At 37.0% G+C, this 23,013-nt stretch overlaps 1 protein-coding gene across 2 annotated transcripts in view; it reads left to right on the top strand.

Annotated features, from left to right (window-relative positions):
- The window catches only part of GABRA4 (gamma-aminobutyric acid type A receptor subunit alpha4), a 179,807-nt gene that overhangs the window by 3,598 nt on the left and 153,196 nt on the right, over window positions 1-23,013 (top strand). For both annotated transcript variants that reach the window (XM_082462484.1, XM_082462485.1), the window contains exons 3-7: window positions 14,109-14,176; window positions 15,150-15,370; window positions 15,543-15,625; window positions 18,292-18,435; window positions 19,907-20,059. In XM_082462484.1, the coding sequence (XP_082318610.1) occupies window positions 14,109-14,176; window positions 15,150-15,370; window positions 15,543-15,625; window positions 18,292-18,435; window positions 19,907-20,059 (669 nt within the window). The remainder of the gene's footprint in view (window positions 1-14,108; window positions 14,177-15,149; window positions 15,371-15,542; window positions 15,626-18,291; window positions 18,436-19,906; window positions 20,060-23,013) is intronic.

Consider the following 23,013-nt stretch of genomic DNA (forward strand, 5'->3'; position numbering starts at 1 on the left):
AGTCAGGGGTATTTCTGCTATATTTCTTCCTTCAGTAAATGTGTATAAAGGGTCTAATAGAGGCACATCCATTAACAACACTGTTGTTCTTTTCCATATTCATAGTCCCTTTGCTTATGTAATGAGAATCTATGTGGCAAGCCTTGTGCTAGGCACCAGGTTCACAGAAATCTCAAGATATTATTCTTAACCTCAAACACCCTCTCAGTCCAGTTCAGAGAGAGAACATGTGTCTTCACCCAAAGTGTTGGCCCATGGCTTCTGACCACCAAGTTCCTGTTCTTCCCACTACTCTGAGCTAGTTACCCTCTTGGGAAATGAGTTAAATAAGACATAGGCTCTATCTTAAAGGATATAGATACTTTACTGTTTAACCCTCACAGCAACCCCAAGAGAAAGCTATTACTATTCCTATTTTACAGATGAAGAAATTGAGGCTTGGAAAGATAAGCGACTGGTCCAAGTTCACAGTTAATAAGTGGCATGGGCAGGATGTGAACCCAGATCAGGTTGTGTATTTAAAAGACAAACCCATGAAGACTGAGATGCTATCAGATACTCTGTGATGAGTATCATAATATTAGAAGCACTGAAGCATTTCATTTAAGCTTCCTATGGAGGGTGTTTAAGAGATAAGAAGATGGGGAGTGTAGAAGGTAAAAGGGAGCAGGATATTCCTGGGAAAGAGGACAGAATTAGACATTATTTCAAAGGTGTTTGGTCCCAGCCTATAAAGAATTGTTGGAAATAAAAAAGAAGTGGATAGATTAGAGCTGGATGAGTCTTTAGAGTCTGTCTAGTCTTGTTCTCCTCATTTAACAAAGGAGAACACTGAAGATTCAAAAGAGAAAGTGATTTATACAGGGAAACATAGCATATTAATGATAGGCTGGAATCCGGTCTTCTGGAATCAGGAGCCACTTTTTTTTCTGGATTTTATTGAGAAGGTTTCAGGGAGCCATTGAAGGTTTTAATTCAGTTTTTTATGTTGACAGTGATAAAGATGGATGAGAAAGATGAAAGATTCTCTTGGTTCTTTTCACGTTGCCTCTCCAGGGGTAGGATGCTCAGCACCGCATTTGGCTTCATGCAAATCTGAAAAGAGGCTTCCTTACAGAAGTGAATCATTTGTCAATGCACGATCTTTCATAAGTGACTGGGAAATTATCACTTTAGATTAAAAATAATTTTGTAGAGAAGGTTTCAGATGATGTGATGCCATTTAAGGCTATATTATTATCAATAAAAGACGATTTATCTGCCCATAAAGTTTTTAAGCTTGACCTTTCAAGTAAAGAAAAAAATGATGGAAGTATGAAATCACATGTAGTTTAAATATTCATTAGTGAGTTTTGATGTCCCTGAACCTAAATTAAAGTGAAAAGTTATCATTGAAATCATATGGTTTTATTATTTAATGTTGAAAATTAAAATCATATCTATGCAGTTGGTTATAATGCAAGTTATAATTCAGAAGAAGAAGGGATCCATTGGAGTTGCATCTTTTTTACCAACTACCCTCTCCCATGATAATATATAGACAATAAAATGAATGAAATCAACCTATGTAAGACATTGCTGGATTTTGGTTAGCTGCAGTACTGCTAAAATGTTTCAAGGGCAATATTAGTCATCTTATTTGTCTCTGCCAAGTGATCTTCATTGCCCACCTGGAGATCCTTTTATAGCTTTATGGGAAGGGGTTGAATTCACGTTACTTTAAGTGTTAGCAGTTGATTAATTGTTAATAACTTACCATGTAGCACAATTTTGGGGGTTGTTGCTCATAAGTATTTGTGGTAAATGTAATTCATTTTTTAGAAGTGGGTCATTCTCTGTAAATACGTAGTATTCCAAATGTGACAGAGGAATAGTAATTCTCACCTGCAGAAAATGTGTAATCTGTTTACAAGATGTTATAAATGAGCATCACTGAAAATAATAAGAAAAATCATTGCTAGCAGAGACTCTTGGATGCCACAGGTATGATCCCTTCTTTGACATTTTATACTTTGTGGAAAGTTTGACATTTTATAAATGAAATGAAAACAATTCAGATTTTGACCAGTGTGCTATAAATACAGATTTACTCCCTGGTTCCTTTAATCCTACTTCTGCTCTCTGTAGAGCATTTACTTTATATCTGTTTGTACAACTTAGCAGTGTTCCATATAAAATAAAGCTAAAAGCAAAGATCTGAATTGAAATTGGAAGGTTTGTGATTGCTCAGTAGGCCAGGCAAGGGTTGAAATAGATTTGGAAATGAAATTATATATTTTTAACTCAGCAGCACAGATTGCAATGGGGAAGTAAAAGGAACTGAAATGGTTCTTGCTTTTCATCTCTCCAGGATCTCCTTTCCCTTGTCTCCCACATTCTCCATTAGAGAAGGAAAGGGGAAAGTTGAGAAGGGAAGGAAGGAGGCAGAGTGAGAGAAGCTAGATTGGGACATCTGAAGGGGTAGAGTTCTTCCAGCCGTTGACAAATCAGTCTGCTACCATCCAGAAGTAGCTTGTACCTGCTTAGAAGCAGCACACAGTAAAGCATTCCACAAAGGAGCTAGAAAATCATCCCCTTGGCTCGTATCCACTTTCAACACTGTTACACACCGTCTTAAAAATGCACAGCTAAGGTACTAACCACCAGGAGATAACTTAGGAAGCCAGCCCTTCCCCACTTCCATTTATTGAAGGATTATACAACCTTTTGTGCATGTCAGTCTTTTGAGGCAAATGATCTGGAATAATAAATGCTTCCAGATACATATAAACAGAGATGATTGCCTTAGATCATCTTCTACAATCTCTCTGAAATGGCAGTGGAGCACTAGGGTCAGTTTTGCAAGGTTGTTCACCAACACAGTAGGACTTCAGATGAGTAGGGTTTTCTACAATTTTGAAAACATTTTTCACATACAGTGTCTAATAAGATTATCACAACAAGGCAGAACGATAAGCAGGGCAGGCATCATCCTTCTGTCAGAGAGGAGGCTGAGAAAAGTCCCAATGAATTACCCAATAACCCTGTAATTGATAAGTAATTGACAAGCAATTGACAAGGCCAGAACTCACTTCTCACTCTTTAAACCCTTAGGCAGCTGGTCTTCTGCTACAACCACTTGTAAGACTTTTTTGCATCCTTCTGTTGAACAAGAGTCAAATTTTCATTAACAGACCTTCTTGTTACTAAGTAGGTCATTAAAATAAGCAAAACTACATTTCCCCCAGAGGAGTGAAATGAGAACTTTTATTTTAAAGCTCTAATAACATTTTTAAATGGAAAAGCAAACATTGGGGAAGTGTATACACTTAGGTAAATTTGGAAGAATTTTCCCACAGAAATGAAAACATCTTTGCAGTGTTTTCAAATGATCTATATCTCAACCTAAAAATTAAAGTGATGTGCCATGTGCTAGCTTTATTAATTGAACATTGACAGAGAATATATTTTTTAAAGTATATAGATGAAATGAACACTTGAAATGCCCAGGGCAACAGAAAAATAAAGCTTCATTCTCTTCTGACTTGTCATGTTCATTCATTCATTCATTCATTTGTTGAACTAATAGATAGTGAGAGACTGTTATGTGCCAAGAACAATGTTAAGTTGTGAAGATATAATTCTGAATCAGATACAGGCTAAGCAGTGTAGAGAGATAAAAATAACAAGGAAACAAATAACAAAGTAAATAAAAATGCTGTGGAACAATCCAATAGGATGCTAGAATAAATTGGGTGAGAGATCTATTTCAGATACAGTGGACAAGGAAGTCTTTTAAGCTAAGACCTAAAAGTGACAGACATGGAAAGAGTAAGTGAAAGTCATTCTCAGGCAGCAACAAAAGCAAGTGCCAAGATCCTAAGGTAGATAATAAATTAGTGAGATTTAGACAGTGAAGGGTGTCCAGTGTGCCTGGAATCGAAAAGCAAGAGGAAGAATCTCACGGGGCTAGCTTGGAGTTGTTAGCAGAGGCCAGATCATACAAAACCTTTGGTAAAGGAGTTTCCTTTCATGAACCTGGACATCATTGGAGATTTTTAGGTGGAGGTAATGACGTGGTATGACTTAGATTGTAACATGATCCCTCTGGCTGCTACATAAGAAAAAGAAAGGCTTAGATATGAAGTTGGAACAATATTAGAAGCAAGGAGACCAATGAAAAAACTTTTTATTCCTTGGTTCTCTCCATTAAGTTAATGGTAGCTTGGAATAAGACGGTAGAGGTAGCAAAGATGAATATAAATGGATAAAAGTGAGATATATTTTGAAGGTATAATTCAGCAAAGAATTGGTGATGGATTCCATATAGGTGGTAAAGGAAAGGGAGAAATCAAAAATGACTCATGGATTTTTTTAAGAAAATGGACAGAGAATAGTGTTATTTAAATTGGAGAGGATTGGAGGAGGAACAGTAATGGGAGGGAGGGTGAAATCAAGACATCCCTGGATATGTTAAGCTTAGGATACATGTGTGGCATCCTAGTGATTGTACTTGTCTGGATATCAGAGGAGAGTTTTGTCTGGGGTCATCAGTATGTGATGCTGTGAGAATAGATGTCTAGAGAGGAGTATAGAAAGAGCAGAGAAAAGAGCCCACAGCCAAGTCTCAAGGAACATTGACAACTGAAATAAGGGAAGAAAATGTAGAATTGTCAAAGGAGAATGAAAAGGAGTAGGCTGTGATATAGGTGGGCACTAGGAGAGTGTGAGTTACAGTCAAGAGAATAGAATATCTTAGGAAGGAGGGATGAGACACCTCTCAAGTTCTTCTAAGATATTAAGTAAGATAAGAACTGGCCACACGGAGATACTTCATTTTATTCACTTTCATCAAAAATTCATTGAGGGGCTTCCCTGGTGGCGCAGTGGTTAAGAATCCGCCTGCCAAGGCAGGGGACACAGGTTTGAGCCCTGGTCCGGGAAGATCCCACATGCCACAGAGCACCTAAGCCCATGTGCCACAGCTACTGAGCCTGCGCTCTAGAGCCTGCGAGCCACAACTACTGAGCCCATGTGCCACAACTACTGAAGCCCGCGTGCCTAGAGCCCGTGCTCCACAACAAGAGAAACCACCGCAATGAGAAGCCTGCACGCCGCAATTAAGAGTAGCCCAGCTCGATGCAACTAGAGAAAGCCCGTGCACAGCAACGAAGACCCAATGCAGCCAAAAATAAATAAAAAAATAAATTTGTAATAATAATTTAAAAATTCATTGATCATATAATATACGCCAGGCACTGTTCTAGGATGGCACTGGGGATACACTGGTGAACAAAGGAGACACTGTTTTCTGCCCTCCTGAGCTGATACTCTAGTGAAAGAGACAGAAAAGGAGCAACAGAAATAAGCCAAATATAGAGTATGTCAGATGTTGATAACTCCTATCGAGTAATACAAAGCAGGGGAGGAGGTTGCAATTTTAACTAGAGTAGTTAGGAGGGAGAGACTTGAATGAAGTGATATTTGTTTTTTTAAAATTTATTTATTTATTTATTTATTTTTGGCTGCTTTGGGTTTTCGTTGGGGCGTGCAGGCTTTCTCTAGTTGCAGCGAGCGGGGGCTACTCTTCGTTGTGGTGCGTGGGCTTCTCATTGCAGTGGCTTCTCTTGTTGTGCAGCACAGGCTCTAGGTGCATGGGCTTCAGTAGCTGTGGCACGCGGGCTTAGTGGTTGTGGCTTGCAGGTTCTAGAGTGCAGGCTCAGCAGTTGTAGCGCACAGGCTTAGTTGCTCCGCGACATGTGGGATCTTCCTGGACCAGGGCTCGAACCCGTGTCCCCTTCATTGGCAGGCGGATTCTTAACCAGGGAAGTCCCTGAAGTGATATTTGAACTATGATTCATAAGAGCATAAGCTGTATTTGGGTGGGGTCTTCTGGTTAGAAGTAACTCTACATGCAGACATGGTAAGCATGGAATTGTCACTGCAGTGAAGGTAACAGGGCTGAGGAGTAAGAAAGGGTCAGTGTGATATAAGGATGAGGTAGTATAAAGCTTTGCAGGCTGGTGAGAACTTTGCTTTTACTCTGAATCATATCAGAAGTAAATGGAGGGATTCCATTAGGGGCGAGACCTGAACTGGTTAATTTTCAAAGGCTCACCTTGGTTGCTGGATTGGGAACAGTGAGTCCGGGTCAAGGGCAACTGCAGAAAGGTTTTTAGGAGCAACCAGGCAAGAGATGATGGACATTTTGACCAAGTTGGTGGCAGAGAAGTTTGTAAAATTGTAAGAAATGGTTGGCTTCTGGCTATTTTTCAAAGTTCTAGTCTACTGGTGACAGCTAGAATATGGGATGTGAGAAAAAGGGAGGTGTCAGGTGTCACTCCAGAGTTTGGGACTTGAACATCTAGAAAAATGGAGCTGCCAAGACTGTGGCAGAAGCAGCTTAGGGATGTGGCTGAACAATTTGTATGTGAATATGTTACATTTGAGATGCTCATTAGATGTAAAGTGAAGATAGGCTTGGAATTCAGGGATACTGGGTATGTCAATAACGTATGGTATTTAAAGCCATAAAACTAAAGAGATCACCAAGGAATTAATGGTGATAGGGAAAAGGTACAAATATTGAGCTCCAAAGTCCCCAGTGTTAAGAGGTGGGGAAAGAGGTGGAGGAATCTCTGTCCCAGGAAGACTGAAAAGTAGTGACCTTTGAGGAAGGAGGAAAACCTCAAAGAGAATGTACATACCAGATGTTAAGTAAAGAAAGAAAACAGTATTTCAGTGTGGAGCAGGATTGGTCGATTATGTCTAATGCTCCTGGCAGACAAAGAAAGATAAGAACATAAAATGGACCACTAGATTTAGCAATATCTACATTTTCAGTGAGTTTGACAAGGGCAGCTTTGGTGGCATGATGAAGGTGAAAGTCTGATTGCATGGGTTCCAGAAAGAATGGGAGGAGTTTCTTTCTGGGCATTTGTACAGAGGAGCAGAGAAATGGGCTGGTAAATGGAAGGAGAAAGTAGCATTAAGAGAGCTTTTTTAAAAATGAGAGAAATAAGATTTTTTAAAAAGTTTGTGGGAAAAGTGCTGTAGATAGGGAAAAACTGGTGATATTGACAAAAGGAATTTTAGTGGGTCCTAAGCACGAAAACTAGATTATAATAGATGATGGAGTGAATAGAAAGGAGAGAATTCCAGGCAGTAAGCATAGGCTTTTTTCCCCCAGAAGTTTAAATACGAAAGAGACGAGAAAGAGGGAAGGTTGCCTTTTTTAAAGCTGTTTGTGTACCACTGGAAATAGACAAGTAGAGAATAATATTTGGGTGGAGGGTAGGGATAACTGAACGAAAGATGCCTGTGTGACAAGAAGAGACTGTAGAATCCAGAACACAAATTTACTTTCTTATGCTCTTAGTTTAAGAAGAAAGATGTACTGGTGCTAATATATATTTACAGGTTCTTTAGGGCAAGAATATGCAAAATGCATTTGTTGTTTCCTAAAATAAGCACTAAAAATCTAGATATAGGTTATCAATAACTTAGTGGACATTTAGATGATATTTCACTGGGATGTTAGCTTTCTTTTAGATGAAAAAATACATCAACTTGCATTTCGTATATCATTAAACAAATAGCTGCTTTATTGTCTAGGCCTTTTTTATGTATTTATTTTAAAAAAGCTTCCGCTGCACAGAACTGGATTCTGGATTAATAATCCATGGTTCATGACACACTCCCATGATTGGTCCCCATATCTGTGGACCTTCTTTTTATCTATCCATCTATTCATTCATTTACTATAATAAAATAAAACCCACTTAAATAATTAAACCTTGACAACTTAGTCTGCTATATGGTCTCCCTCATCCTATTTGCCTGTCTTCCCCACTCAAAGTAACCACCATTCTGAGTCCTTTTTAAATTATTGCATAGCATGGGACTTCCCTGGCGGTCCAGTGGTTAAGACTTCGCTGTCCAATGCAGGGGGTGCGGGTTCGATCCCTGGTTGGGGAGCTAAGATCCCACATGCCTCGTGGCCAAAAAACCAAAACATAAAACAGAAGCAATATTGTAACAAATTCAATGAAGACTTTAAAAATGGTCCACATCAAAAAAAAAATCTTAAAAAAAAATAAATTATTGCATAGCTTTATTTGAATATCATTTTAGCTCAACTTTACTCTTTAATAAATTGAAATTTTAAAAATTTAATTGTTTTGAACATGCTATTTACAATCTTTTGATGCTTTTTTCACTTAATTGTGTATTCCTAAGACTCATTCTTATTGTTGTGTATTGCTGTAGATCATTCATTTTGACTGCTGTGTGATACACTCATTGCACAGGAACCAGCTGATTCATCTGCTCTGTTGGCAATAGGCATTTTGCTTGTTTCCAGGATTGTGTTGCTGTGAATATTCTGGCCCAAATTTCCTGCTGTAAATGTGCAAGAGTTTCTTTTGCATATATATCCAAGAATGGATTTTTCTGGATCTTAGTGTAAGTGGGAGTTCAACTTGATGAGATAATGCCAAACTGTTTTCTATGGTAGTTTTACAAATTCAAACTCCCATTTACAGTGAATATGAGATTCAGGATCCACAAACCCTTCAACACTTTGGAAAAGAATATATATATGTGTGTGTATATATATATATATATATATATACACACACACACACATACATACATATATATGTGTATATATATACATATATGTATATATATATATATACTTGAAATGGTATTTTAATGTGAAATGATTTGTATTTTTCTGATTTCTAATGTGGTTGAACATCTTTTCAAATCTTTATTGCCTACAGGAATTTTCCTTCTGTGAATTGCATTTTCATCTTTGGCTCACATTTTAGTGTTGTTTTTAGTACTTTCTTTATTCATTTATTTGATGCCTTTAATATTTAAAAAGTAAAGCTGGATTGATAGGATCATACCATAAAGGAAGCACTAATCTTTAAGGTCATCTAAATAAAGCTCTATAGTTATTTGCTTTCTCAACAATATCAGTAGACATCTGTTCCCTGTTTAATATGCAGGAACGCTAGTTTTTCTATATTTTGTAAGTGACAAAGAGAATTAGAGCCTTATTTAAATATTTCACTAAGATTCCTTGCTGTTGTTGTACCTCTTAAGCACTTTAGGTCTCTTGATTTGGGAAGACACATTAATAGTGTTTTGTAAGATGTAGCTGGATGCATGGATTTAGGGGACCGAAAACCCAGAAATCTTTCCTCAAGTGCATGGCTGGGGAGGCAATGTGGAGAACAGGGAATGAGTCGTTTCAGCATCTGCAGAACTGCTTAAGTCTCTTTCCTGGGTGTGATAGCAAATTGGATCCTATTATTGGAGAAGAAATTAAAAAGTGATATTTTTGTCCAGGTCTCTACAGCTGAAGTAAATAGTGGGAAATTTTCTGAAATGTTAATTGCCTTCCCACTTTCCAAGCAAGTTAGATTCATTAATAAGGTGGGAGTATTCCTCTGAATTTGATCCTGGTGGTGTTGACTCCTTCTTTCAAAGACTGTTGAAGATCACTTTGCCTTAGGAACTGTCCACTATATTTGGGGGATTAAAAACTAATTCCCTATTAGCAAAGTAGTAAGATTTTAAAATAAAAGATGTCTTTTATGTTACACAAATGCATAGAAAATTATGAGAAGTCCTTCCAAGCTGAAAATTATCTGGTTTCTATGTAATTATGCTCTTAGGAGGGTTGATTTGAACATCCTAAACAGCATTGTTAGAGGAAGCGTCTCTAAGAATTATTCTTAATTGCATAGCGACCGTGATTCATTGAAAACTGATTTATTGGAAACCTATTACATGTAAGGCCTGGGATTTGTTCAGGGAGAGGATATAAATATAAATAAAACACGAATTCTACTTTAATCAGGAAATATTTTTAGCTTAACTGATGTAACAAATGAATCCCAGTACTTTTTCCTTTGGGGAGATTTTAAAATCACTGCTGGAATGATATTAGGAACACAATCAAATACATAGTTTTCACTACCTGGTATGTGTAAAGCACTATGCTCATTTGGGATTTCCAAGAGGATTAAGATTGGTCTTTGCTGTTAAGGAGAGAAAGACTCAAGCAGGCTACAGTAAGAATAAGGGCAATGCATAGGAAGAACTGCAGGAACGTAGTTCAGAAACTACTCATGAAACAAAATGGGAGAGGTAGGTATGGCATGTTATGTACTAGATAGAAAATTATATGTAAGTAATTAATGGTTGATTTATTATTTAATGATATAATTAGCATAGTAAATCTAGAACATACTTTGTAGATCAATCCAGGGGGTTATAATTCTGGCTCTGGAATATAATATTTAACCTCTGTGAGCTCAGTTTCCAGGTCCATAAAATTCTCATGAAATATCATCCCTGGAGGGTGTTGTGAGGATTGAATGAAATAGCATATAGGAAGAGCTAGTATCCTGCTTGGCACATAGTAGGCCTTAAATAAATAGTAATAGTATCTCTGCTTATTGTTCTTTGGGAGGAACCCCATTTCTTGAGAGCAGTTCCACGCATACATGCCCCTTGATCTGTCCACTCTCCATCCCGTCTGCCACATCCTTAGTCCAGGACACCGTCATCTCTCACCTGGCCTAGTCCAGCAGCCTCTTAGAAAAGCCTTCTTCTACTCTTGCCTCCCTATAATTCACTGTCCATACAACTGCCAGAGTGATTCAGATCATATATTTAGATCATATATTTTCCTTACATCAAACCTTTGATGGTCTCCCAATGATTACGGGATACAAATTAAACTTCTTACCACAGCCTATATACAGAGGCAGAGCTGGACTGCATATCAGAGGGAGAACACTTGGGGAAAGAACACAGGACAGATGATTAACCTCTGTGTTCATTTGCTTCAGCTGCCGTAACAAAGCACCACAGACTGGGTGGCTTAAATAACAGCAAATTTATTTTTTCACAATTCCGGAAGCTAGAAGTCCAAGATCAAGATGTCAGCAGGGTTGGTTTCTTCTAAGCTCTCTCTTCTTGGCTTGTAGATGGCCATCTTCCCTCTGTGTCTTCACATGGTTTTTCTTCTGTATGTTTCTGTGTCCTAATCTCCTCTTCTTATAAGGGCACCAGTCTTATTACATTAGGGCCCATCCTAGTGACCTCATTTTAAGTTTATTCCCCTTGTAAGGACCCTATCTCAAAATATAATCTCATTCTGATGTACTAGGTGCTACTTCAACATATGAGTTGAGGAGGAACATAATTCAGCCCATAACAACCTCTCTCATGAAGATTTATACAAGTTTAAAACAGTGACAATAACATATATTATAAATATGTTGCTTAAAACATACCACTTTCAGAATATGGCCAGAGAAGTAGGTGCTCTGTCCGAGCCTTTCCCCTTGAAGTTCTCCTCACCTGAAATGCATTCTCTCAGCTCTTCCAAAGGCTCGTGATCATCATCCAGATCTCAGTTTAAAAGTCACTGCTTTGAAGAGTGGCTAAATAATCTAGAGTGGCTTTCCCAGACTCTCACTCTGTTACTGGCCTCTTTTGTTTCTCTTATGAATGGCAGCATTCTTCCATTTAATTCATTTCCTTATTATTTATATTTTCACTCCCCCAGTAGCATGTTAACTCCCTGAGGCAGGGAACTTGCAAGTCTGGTTTACCATTGTATCACCAGGGCCTAGCATGGAACCTGGCATACAGCAGGTGGTCACTCAATAAATGTTGACTAAATGGGTATCCGAATGAAATTTCTCTACCAGTTATACATTTTTAGGATCTCATTCAATCTCAAAGACCTTTGTGATCTTGTAAAGCAAATACTGAATAATGTCACAAATACCAAGCAGTTTTCAAGAATCATTGAAAAAGTAGTATGTTATGTAAGAATTTGAAAAGATTCATTATTATCATGGAATCATTGTAACCTTAAGAATTAGCATAAACCCACACACCTTAAAATAAATGTATAAGGAAAAATATGATTGGCCTAAATCCTCCCTCTCCTACCCTTCCCCCACTTCAGTAGAACACCTATGGTATTAATATTTTACAGGACATGGTTTGGTAAATAAATACTGTTCTAGAAAACAGATAAATGCTTTCTGTGAACTAAAGTGAACAGCATCGCCTAGGAACTTGTTAGAAATGCGAATTGTCAGGCCCCACCTTAGACCTAATCTAACAGCAAGTCTGGGGTGGAGTCCAGCAATCTGTACTTTAACAAACCTACCAGGTGATTCTGATCCAGTTAAAGTTTGAGAACCAGTATCCTAAATTGATCTTCAAAATAACTGGATTTCTCAAGATTCTCATCAAACAGTCCTGTTGTCAGGACCTACTCAACCTTATTTGTTCTGAGTAACTTATCTCTCCTTGTCCTGACTTGCACTGAAGTAGTGTTTTTAACACTTTAGCAGTTGTCCTTAAGAAACAAGCAGAGTAATTTTTCCCACTTTTGAATCTTTTTGAATGAAATCTCCATCTACTAGGGTTCAACACAGATTACCTATCTATTCCTGAAACACTTTGGCTTTAATAAGCTTGTTACTATCATATTTTTGTTGTTGTTGTTTTCAATTTCTCATTCAAATAAAAATTCAATTAACTTCTCACACTTATTCTCTCTGTTTTCCAAAGGTGTTATTTTTTAAAAATGAAAACTCATGGCAGATCAGCCTGATCTCTACTTTTTCTCTCACTATACTTCCAAAGGATATATTTTTCTTAGGATACTTATTCAAAAAAAGAATTTTCTTTCTCCTTCAAACTATTTTTCTTTCTGTGGCTCAATCTTCACCATATAGAGGGAGAGATATTCTCATTTGTTTTATGAGGGTAACTTTAGACCTAGGGCATTAAGCTATCCCAATTGTTCTTTGTCTTTTTTGGCGTTAAGTCCAATTGCCCAACCATTATTCAAGGGAAATAGTCCATCTTGATAGCAGATGTTATTCTTTCCAGTATGGAATAGGTAGCCCCTGGACATACAGTGTTATAAACCATCATTTAAGAAATGATGTTCAAGATTGCAACAATTTAAAATGTTTGTTAGTAATTAAAATTGATATGTATAATAACAATTGCTATCATTATTGAGCACATTATGTTCTGGAGACTGGGACAAGTGATTTACATGTATTATTTCAGTTAATAGTCATTAAAACCTTTACCTCTGATGATATGTGACTTGACCAAGATCATACAATTAGAAAGTGTTAGAGCCAAAATTGAACTCCAGAATTTCTGATTTTAAGCATCGTGCTAAACCCAGATTGCAGCAACTTTCCTTTGTCTAAAATCTGTGTCAGCCCATTGTCATGATGCTCCCACATTTCTCTTCTGCCAGGCACACCCATATACTTGTTCCTGAACCAGTTTTATTTAGACGTAGGAAAGACTCTCAGTAGTGGCCATTATTGGAAGAAAAGAGAAACTAATACCTGATAAGTACTTTCATGAGAGAGTAACTGTGTTCAGGGTCTCATAGGAGCAATTTCATTTGATCTCCGTCAACAGTCTTGCCTGATAGTTATGGTTGCTGCTGTTGGGGAGTTAAGTAACTTGCCCAAAATCACACAGCAAGTAGGTGGTAGAGCATAAATAGGTCTAACTTTTAGGAGAGCTTGACTTTGGTCCTAATTACCAGTGGATGCTTTACCTATTGTTAAAGGTGACATGACTCATTTTTGTGTTTAAGTTATTTACCAATATCCTTAACTTGCCAAAGATGCATTCCTTACAGCCATTATGGTTTTTCTCCTCCTCACTCTTGTGGTTAAGTTCCCTCTTTTTAACAGCTCACTTCTTTACTAAAGGCCAATCAGATGATGGACTAAAAAAAAATCACAAAGGGTAAAACCTTTTGTTCCCTGCACTGCCTGTTGTAACAGTGCCCAGGGGTGATGTATCTTTGAAGAAATAAGGTTCCTGGTAAGTAACTGGGGTTTCTTTTTGACTGTAAGTAAACATTGCTTTCTGGTTTTGTTGTTCTTTTGTCTTCATTTTTTGTAGAGCTGCACTGTCTCACTGAAAATTTAAGATGCTTGTAAAAACATGATATATAACCTGTCTTTACTTTTTAATTATCAAACCCACCTTGCCTATAAGATTGGTAATTATTTTTTCACACTTATTTACTTCATACTTACTAGGTCCTGTTACAGAAGTGAAAACTGACATATATGTCACTAGCTTTGGACCTGTTTCTGATGTTGAAATGGTAGGTATTTGGGAAATTAAATGTACTTTTTGAGGTTTGAAAAAAACATGCAGAAAAGAAGGCAATTAGCATTTATTTTGTAATCGATCACACAGAGCTAGAAAGTCAAAGAACAACCTAAAAAGTTTACAAAAGTAAGACGTTGAACTTGAATTTCAGCTCTAACATTTGAGTATTTTTTGGTTTGGAATCATTCTCAACAAAGAAAAGAACGTTCTATTACTAGTCCCCATAGTACAACATGTATGTAGTATTTTTTTCCGTTAGAAAATTATTGAGGAGGAGAAAATTAGAGAATGTAATTAGTTTTGGTATGAAACTATATTGTAGTCCTAAATGCATTTAGAATTCCTTGTTGGCGCAATTGCTCACTACCCCTCTCCCCCACTTCCATCTCTCAGGCATAAAGAGCTTAGAACATCAAGCACTGGTCAAGATAAATTTGTCCATTCAGTTGTGTTCTCTCATATTAAAGATTTTCAGTTTCCAGGTCAAAGAAACTACTTAACTTTTTTCCTTGACTCTAGGCAAATGTTAATAAATTCTGTGGTCATAAAATTTCTCTTACATATTTTACTTTGCCTTAAAGAGATCCCTACAATTTTATGATTAATTATGCAGTGATATTTGTTACACATTAACTAATTTTGCCACTTGATTTAAAACAAAGTACAACCGTAATTACCTGGTGCTGGTGGTTTTATTAAATTATAGTAATTATTCTTGAATGATTAATATGTATGATTATTTATCTAACAAATGTAGAAGATTAAGGTATAAAGATGGACATAACATGCTTTAATTGCTGACACTCTTTTTTGTTCCATTCATTTTTTAAAAAAATTTTGCTCCTATTTGTTTTTATTTGGGGTAGTCTTTTTGGAGTGGGAAAGAGGCTAGAATTTAATACATTTTTCTGCATATTTATGTGTAGTCATCTGTGATTGAATATGTCACAAACTAATTTCCCTAGGAATACACAATGGATGTGTTCTTCAGACAGACATGGATTGACAAAAGACTAAAATATGATGGCCCCATTGAAATTCTGAGATTGAACAATATGATGGTAACAAAAGTATGGACTCCTGATACTTTCTTCAGGAATGGAAAGAAATCTGTCTCACATAATATGACAGCTCCAAATAAGCTTTTTAGAATTATGAGAAATGGCACTATTTTATACACAATGAGGTAGTCATTTTTCTTTTTTGCTTTTTATCTTTTTAACACTCTTTTTTCCTTTCTTCCCTTCCTTCCTTCCTGTCTTTCTTTTTTTCCTTCCTTCCTGCTTCCTCACTGAGGGATCTTTAAATTACTTTTAAAGAAAGTGTTGATTTTGTTTAATTGCCTTTTTCCATCATAGACTCACCATAAGTGCAGAGTGTCCCATGAGATTGGTGGATTTCCCCATGGATGGTCATGCATGCCCTTTGAAATTTGGGAGTTGTAAGTTACAATAAAAATGTTGTTAGAATTTATGATTATCTCACGCAAGCTGACATTTTTATATGTGCATGATTTTCCATAGTCCAACATTTAAGCCACTGTCCCTGACAACAACTGTCCAAGGTTTGACTTACAGGAGACTGTTTATTATCTAATATATTTAAATAAAGAACTAAAAACAACCCCTTTTCCCCCAAAAAGCAAAAAAATATTTCTACTTACCTAGCCTACCTAGATAGCCTAAGTAGATTGACTCATAATTAATAGGTTGGCGATCCGTGGTGAAATTTAGGGGCCTCTGAACTCCATGTGTTGGTGGTGTAACATAGAAAGTATAAATGATTTGTTTTGTTTTTGTAATTTAATAGTTTCTGTTACAAGCAGAATCTTTTATGGCAGACTTGAAAAAAGCAGAAGAAGGTTTGGGGCTTCCTGACATGACATAGGTTAGAATAGCATAAGCAGCACTCTTAGTATAAAAGCGACCAAAGCATGACCAAAACAGAGTAGGAGGTGTGGTCTGATATGTAGACAGAGCAAGACAGTATAGTGCCTTATAGACCACATTAAGGAGTTTGGATATTATTCTAAGTGCTTTAGAACACCTTTGGAAGGATTTACTAAGGGGTGTGGCACTCTTTGATTGACATTTCACAATTTCACTTCAGCTTTTCTACCTAGAAAGGATTGTAGAGATGCTAGAGAGAAGCAGAGAAGAGTTGGAGGCTGTATGTGTTAATATGGATACAAAGATGGTGGTGGCTTAGACTAGGATGGTACCAGAGGAGATGTGAGACAGATGGATTTGGGATATTTTGTGGACGTGAAGGCAAGAGGATAAAATGAATGGGTAGGACAGAATATGGAATTCCTTTCCCCCAAGCTGCCTTCTCAGAGATGGCAGCAAAATGTGATCGTCTCTTCTAACGTCTGCCTCAGATATTTGACTCAATCAGAAACTACCAAAAATAGATGCTGACTTTTACTATTACTTCACATTCTTAGCCTCACTGATTGTGAAACTGTTGCCTGCTGTTATCATTGCTCATTGCTTAACTTAATGAGACTCGGCAGTCACCATTCTTTTTATAACCCCCAGTAATCACAATATTCCGTTGGCCTAACTTGAAGCTAGAGAGGGTCCTTTGCTCCCTGACCAGTGATTTAATGAGAGAAGATAAAAACAGAAAAAATATGTGGACAGAAAGGTCGATCTTACTGGGGCCAGAATTTAAAACTATTTGTGCTATAATTTAAATTTCACACAAGATAGCTCTAATCTAGGGAAAGTCCTTTCCCACCCATCCACCACCCCCCCCGCCCCCAGATCTCATGGAACACTCTTCAGAGTGACTTGAACATAGGTGGTCCTCCATCAGGGTTTGTATAAAATGAAGAAATTATTCCTTGGAAGCTGATGATTTGGGGTTGAGAACTGAAAAGAGAGGCCCATCATACTTATCAAATAAAGATGCTTAATTACTTTGGAAGGAGAAAAATAACATTTAACTATGTTTACAATTCATAGGCATGAGAAAAAACGGGGAAAAATGGTTATAAGATAACCAAGAGTAGGATACCTGATTTAAAATATCATGCAGGATCATAGCATTCTGGGACTTTAAATGTATGATTAAGCATAAATATACTTCAGAAGATAAACCTTGACACACAATTGTATACTGCTAAATGACAACACAAGCCTTATAGTTTGTTTTGCAAAGTCGCTTATAAAGATAGTCTCCCTAGGTATCAGTTCCTTTTGTAGAATTAAACACTTTCACTGAGGACCTACTGTGCTCTAGGCCTTTTAGGAAGGTTTGCAGAGGGTAGCATACAATTCCTCTTTGTCCTTCTGAACTCATTTGTGTGTGAGCCAAGCTATCTGTTCTGGGTAGACTGGTAAGCAAGCAGCTGGTCTCCATTTGTACTGAACACCAAATAATAGAAAATGGGCTTGAATTGCCGCTAGGAGGGATTTGTTGAAGATGGAAGGGAAAATGTTCTGACTGTGAGAGTTTAACGGTAGTGGAACTGGTTGTGTAAGTACATTCCCTGGAGAGCTTTATAAACAGCATAGCCAGTTGTTACCGCAGAGTGGTTCCCAAAAAGCATGGGTATTGCCCAGAGGCAGAGTCTGGAATAGGTGACCCCTGGAGAGCTCTCTCAACAGTAGGATTTGCTCTTTTTGTTTTTTTTTTTTTTGTCGTATTATTACAGGCAGCATCTGGTACATTTCTAATTGGCAGAGCTGCATTAGAATGGAAGAAGTCGATATTGGTCAAATACTGGAAGTGAGTTAGAAAGGAAGGGAGTAGCAGTTGGACAGTACTTTTGGAGGGTTTATTATTTCTGCTTTTCAACTGTTTATCCTATTAGTATGGAAACATACCAAGTGCACTGATGCATACATAGCATTTTAGTTGCCTTAGGTGTAGTCTCCCCTCCAAACCTTTGGCATAAAAATAAGAAATATGCCCAGTTGCAAGGCTGTTTATTTAATCTCTACAGTCTTCTCAATCTTAAACGTGTTTGAATAAATCATAATGATTCTTGTTTTCATTTATTACATCTTTCCTGAACATGTGTAATATTCTTAATCGTTGACCATCAATGCTGATGGAAAAGGAGCTCTGAATCTAACCACATTCTGTGCTCTCATCCAGATGCCTATCCGAAGAGTGAGATGATTTATACGTGGACAAAAGGTCCTGAGAAATCAGTAGAAGTTCCAAAGGAGTCTTCCAGCTTAGTTCAGTATGACTTGATTGGGCAAACTGTATCAAGTGAAACTATCAGATCCATCACGGGTGAGATGTTTAACAATTTGAGTCAATATGCTACCTGGCATTAGCAATGGAGTTTTGTCCCAGCTTCTTCATTGAAATATCTCGTGTTTTCAGGGGACAATTAAAAGTTTCCAGAAATAGAGTTGATGCATAAATCACAGTTCAGACTTTCTTTATTTATATTTAAATCTTGTTTTAGTTTAAAATATATTCTGAGTTGGTGACATGTGAGAAGTGAGCTGGTTTTCTTATTCAGAAACAAAAGCCAATAATCAAATATATCAAAACTATTTTCAACGGAATTCTGAGGCGGGAAATCTGACCATTGATTTTTGAGCACTGGATTTCCCTGTTTTTTGGTGCTTTCCCCAAATCTTTTTTTTTAAAACTCGCCCAATTTTTGTGGTGCTACGCTACCCTCTTTTCAAAAGTAAAAGCAAAATATAAAGCTTAATTATAAAATATATTAGGGGTGTATATTAAAGCTGTCACATGAGTAGATGGATGATTATTATTGATGATTCTTGGTCTGTACTTGCTTTGGAGATGTGAATGGTAAGAAGCATAGGATTTAGTTTTTGTCATATTCAATGGGGAAAAACAGCTAATTATTGCTTGTTCTAAAACTATTACTTACATACACATATCACCAGGAAAAAATATTTTTTTTGAAGACATTTCTTTTCCAGCCTGTAAGTGGGATTAAAAATACATTTGGGGAGGATTTGAGTCTTCTGAATCTTGGGCTTCACAGTCTGAGAATAAAGCTACTGCTTCCTAAGGAACTTTCTCAATACGTTACTTTCAGATGTAACATTAAAAATATTATCAAGAGCTACCAGAAATCTTATGGTATATTTGCTTATTAGCTTTTTTAGGTTTTTGTCTAAATGCCAATAAAACATGCCTGAACTCAGGGATGTTACGTATGGCTCTATGTTATATGTGTTTCTTTGTATTTTTCTTCACATATACCACATTTAGAAATAAAGCTCTTTCCTAAAAGTAAGACAGTAAGGTAACCTTTCCCTAAGCATATATGTATATATATGTATATATGTATATATAATGTATACCTGTGTATTCCAATTCTTTCTAAAATTAAGCTTTATATTTTCATGTGTGTGTGTATTTTCATTTTTTTCTAGTGATTTTCCATAAAAGTTAGGTCTAAATTCTGCTCTAGAAAATGCTGAAAATGAAGGCTAATTGCTTTAAAATAGAAAGCACTGCAAGAATTTTTATAAAGTTATAGCCCAACTTATTAAATTGCTTAATTACTACATGCAACAGAAATGTTTTTCTGTGTAATGACGTGCAGTATCATTCCCCCCCTAGTTGGGAACTACGTATTTCTCAGTGCTTGTGTTGTTACGCAATCCGATACTTTCTTTGCCTAGAATACTGTTTGTTAGTCTGAAATATGATTATAAAGCCATTGAATAATTGCCCGCAGAACCTATAACGTATTTTCCTCATGTTTCATTCGCAGGTGAATATATCGTTATGACGGTTTACTTTCACCTCAGACGGAAGATGGGTTATTTTATGATTCAGACGTACATTCCATGTATTATGACAGTAATTCTTTCTCAAGTTTCATTCTGGATAAATAAGGAATCAGTTCCAGCTAGGACTGTATTCGGTAATTATAATAATTTCTTGGGTATTTTTGTCCACCTTACATTTTGATCATGGGAATAACCTTTAGATATCATCTCTAACAAAATATTAAACAGTAATATATCTGGCTGTGCTAAGTAAAGAATCACATAAGGTTTCATTTTTATCAGCCAATACAAAGTAATAAAGCTTGAGAGGATATGGGCAGTCCATCCCTTCCTTTGGGCTCCACCAGATTTCCTTTATTGAGAACTAGCAGGTGAAGACCAAGTGTGAATCTGAATATAATTTCACTTTGGGTGATGTTCTTGGGTTCCTAGCTTAATGCTGTGTAATTGAATTAAAAATCATATCTGTGTGTTGAAATGAAATGCATTGGGAGCTTAAAATAAAACAAATAAAAGTCGTGGATGAATGAATATGAAAACCTTAGAATAATTTGCCTTTTAATGAAGAGGAACAAAAGGCAAATGGTTTAAATGCATGGAATTGGAAGTATTATATGCTTAGTTTATTAGCTCATTGTTATATTCTACCTACATCTTTTTTTTCAGAATACTACACATTTTATTCTTTTTGTTTTTACAGTGGCTTCCTATATATCATATTCTTAACCATATGAAGTCCAGAACACCTGAGTTTTAAATTTTTATAGCTGAAAATAAGCCTTTTGCATATCAGTCTTGCTTTTAAATATTAAAATTAGTTATAATGATATTTATTTAATTTAACATATCTCTCTATTCTTTTTCTATTGATTGTGAGTGGCAAAAGCATTCAGTTACGGGATGAAAATGATCAGAATTGCTCTGGAATGGAGGTATAGTCCTCACAAGAGATGCCAATTTCCCTTTGCTTTTTCTACTTGGTAGAAAGCCAAATGGAAGCCATGGTATAATATCCCTCATCACACAATAGCTGAAGGGATGCTGGTGAGAAGGAACTGGAGAGAATGGGAACTTCTCATCCCACCCCTGGTCCATTTAGAGAACTTCTGATATAAGGGCATCTTAGTGTTCTCAGTGGACCTGAATGTGGGGTGTTTGCCACAGATGCCCTCCCCCACCCCTTTAGGTTCACTCAAGAAGGTTTTGGAATCCTACCAGGGATACTCTTAGAGGAGGGTCAGTGCTGGGGGTAGGGTGTGACCTCACGAAGGCAGTGAACAGGTGTTATGGCACTACCTACTTCGTAGAGTTGCTAGGGTTCATTGCAAGTGTTGAGTAAATTTTAGCTATTAAAAATAGGTGTGAAAATGAAAGAGAAAAAAACACATCTAAGCTTTGGACTCCAATAGGTCAGGTTTTAAAACCCACATCTGCCACTTATTTTCTCCATCCATAAAATTGTGATAACACATCTCTCCTTCATAGACTAATAAAGATTTAGAATTATGTGCGGTACACATTACAGGGTATATGGAGCACTTAGCACATATTAGTTACTCTTTCCCATATGCTCTATTGCGTAGGGGAGATTTATTTTGTTATGACCTGGTTTCCTTGATTATTAACTGTTTTTAAAATAAAATATGCATTATTATGTAATGCCAGACACTCTGCTAAATTCTTTTTTTTAAAATGAAATACAGTTTATTTGCAGTGTTGTGTTAGTTTCAGGTGTACAGCAAAGCTACTCAGTCATATATATATATATATATATATATATATACACATATATGTATATTCCTTTTCATATTCTTTTCCCTCCAAGGTTATTACAAAATATTGAGTATTGTCCCCTGTGCTATAAGTAGGTCCTTGTTGTTTATTTTATATATAGTAGCGTGTATATATTAATCCCAAACTCCTAATTTATTCCTCCCCCCACTTTCCTCTTTGGTAACCATAAGTTTCTTTTCTGTATCTGTGAGTCTGTTTCTGTTTTGTAAATAAGTTCATTTGTATCATTGTTTACATTCCACATGTAAGTGATAGCCTATGATAGTTTTCTTTCTCCGTCTGGCTTACTTCACTTAGTATGATAATCTCTAGGTCCATCCATGTTGCCGACAAGGGATTAATCTGCGAAATGCTTGATGTCCATTCTCTCATTGAGTGCAGTGAGCGCTCAGTTAACCTTGGGTCTACACATCATGTCCAGAGGCAGCCTGACTGGGCAGGAAGTACCTGCTGAGGCTGAGAACCAGATCAAAGTCCCTTAACTTTTCCTCGTACAAAAAATATTAATATTTCAGGAACTATCATCATTGAAAATAAAATTACTTTTACACATATACCATCTTTTTTCTATGTTCCTAAATAATTTCTAGAACAGATAATATTGACCCATTAATGATGCCTTTGATTAAGAGGTAGTCATGTCAAAAGTGCAGACTCTGGAGCGAGACAAAAGTTGTAACCCCAAAGTCTACCACTTATTAGCTGTGAACCTTCAGTGAGTTATTTCTGCCTGTTTCCTCATGTGTTACAACAGGATACATTGTTGCTACTACATAGTGTTGCTAGGAGGATTCAATGAGTTAATTTGTTTTTGTTTTTGTTTTTGTTTATTTTGGGATTTTTTGCTTTTTAAAAAATTTTTATTTATTTTTGGCTGTGTTGGGTCTTTGTTGCTGCGCGCGGGCTTTCTCTAGTTGTGGTGAGCTGGGGCTACTCTTCGTTGTGGTGCTCAGGCTTCTCAATGCGTTGGCTTCTCTTGTTGTGGAGCATGAGCTCTAGGCGCCCAGGCTTCAGTAGTTGCGGCGCATGGGCTCAGTAGTTGTGGTGTGTGGACTCTAAGGCACGCAGACTTCAGTAGTTGTGGTGAACGGGCTCTAGAGCACAGGCTCAGTAGTTGTGGCACACGGGCTTAGTTGCTCCGCAGCATGTGGGATCTTCCCGGACCAGGGATCGAACCCGTGTCCCCTGCATTGGCAGGCGGATTCTTAACCACTGTGCCACCAGGGAAGCCCCCAATGAGTTAATTTGGATTAAGCCCTTGGAACAATGCCTACCACACAGTAAATACTATTTT

The sequence above is a fragment of the Balaenoptera physalus genome (assembly GCF_965194825.1).
Source record: "Balaenoptera physalus genome assembly, chromosome: 5".
Taxonomy (NCBI): domain Eukaryota; kingdom Metazoa; phylum Chordata; class Mammalia; order Artiodactyla; family Balaenopteridae; genus Balaenoptera; species Balaenoptera physalus.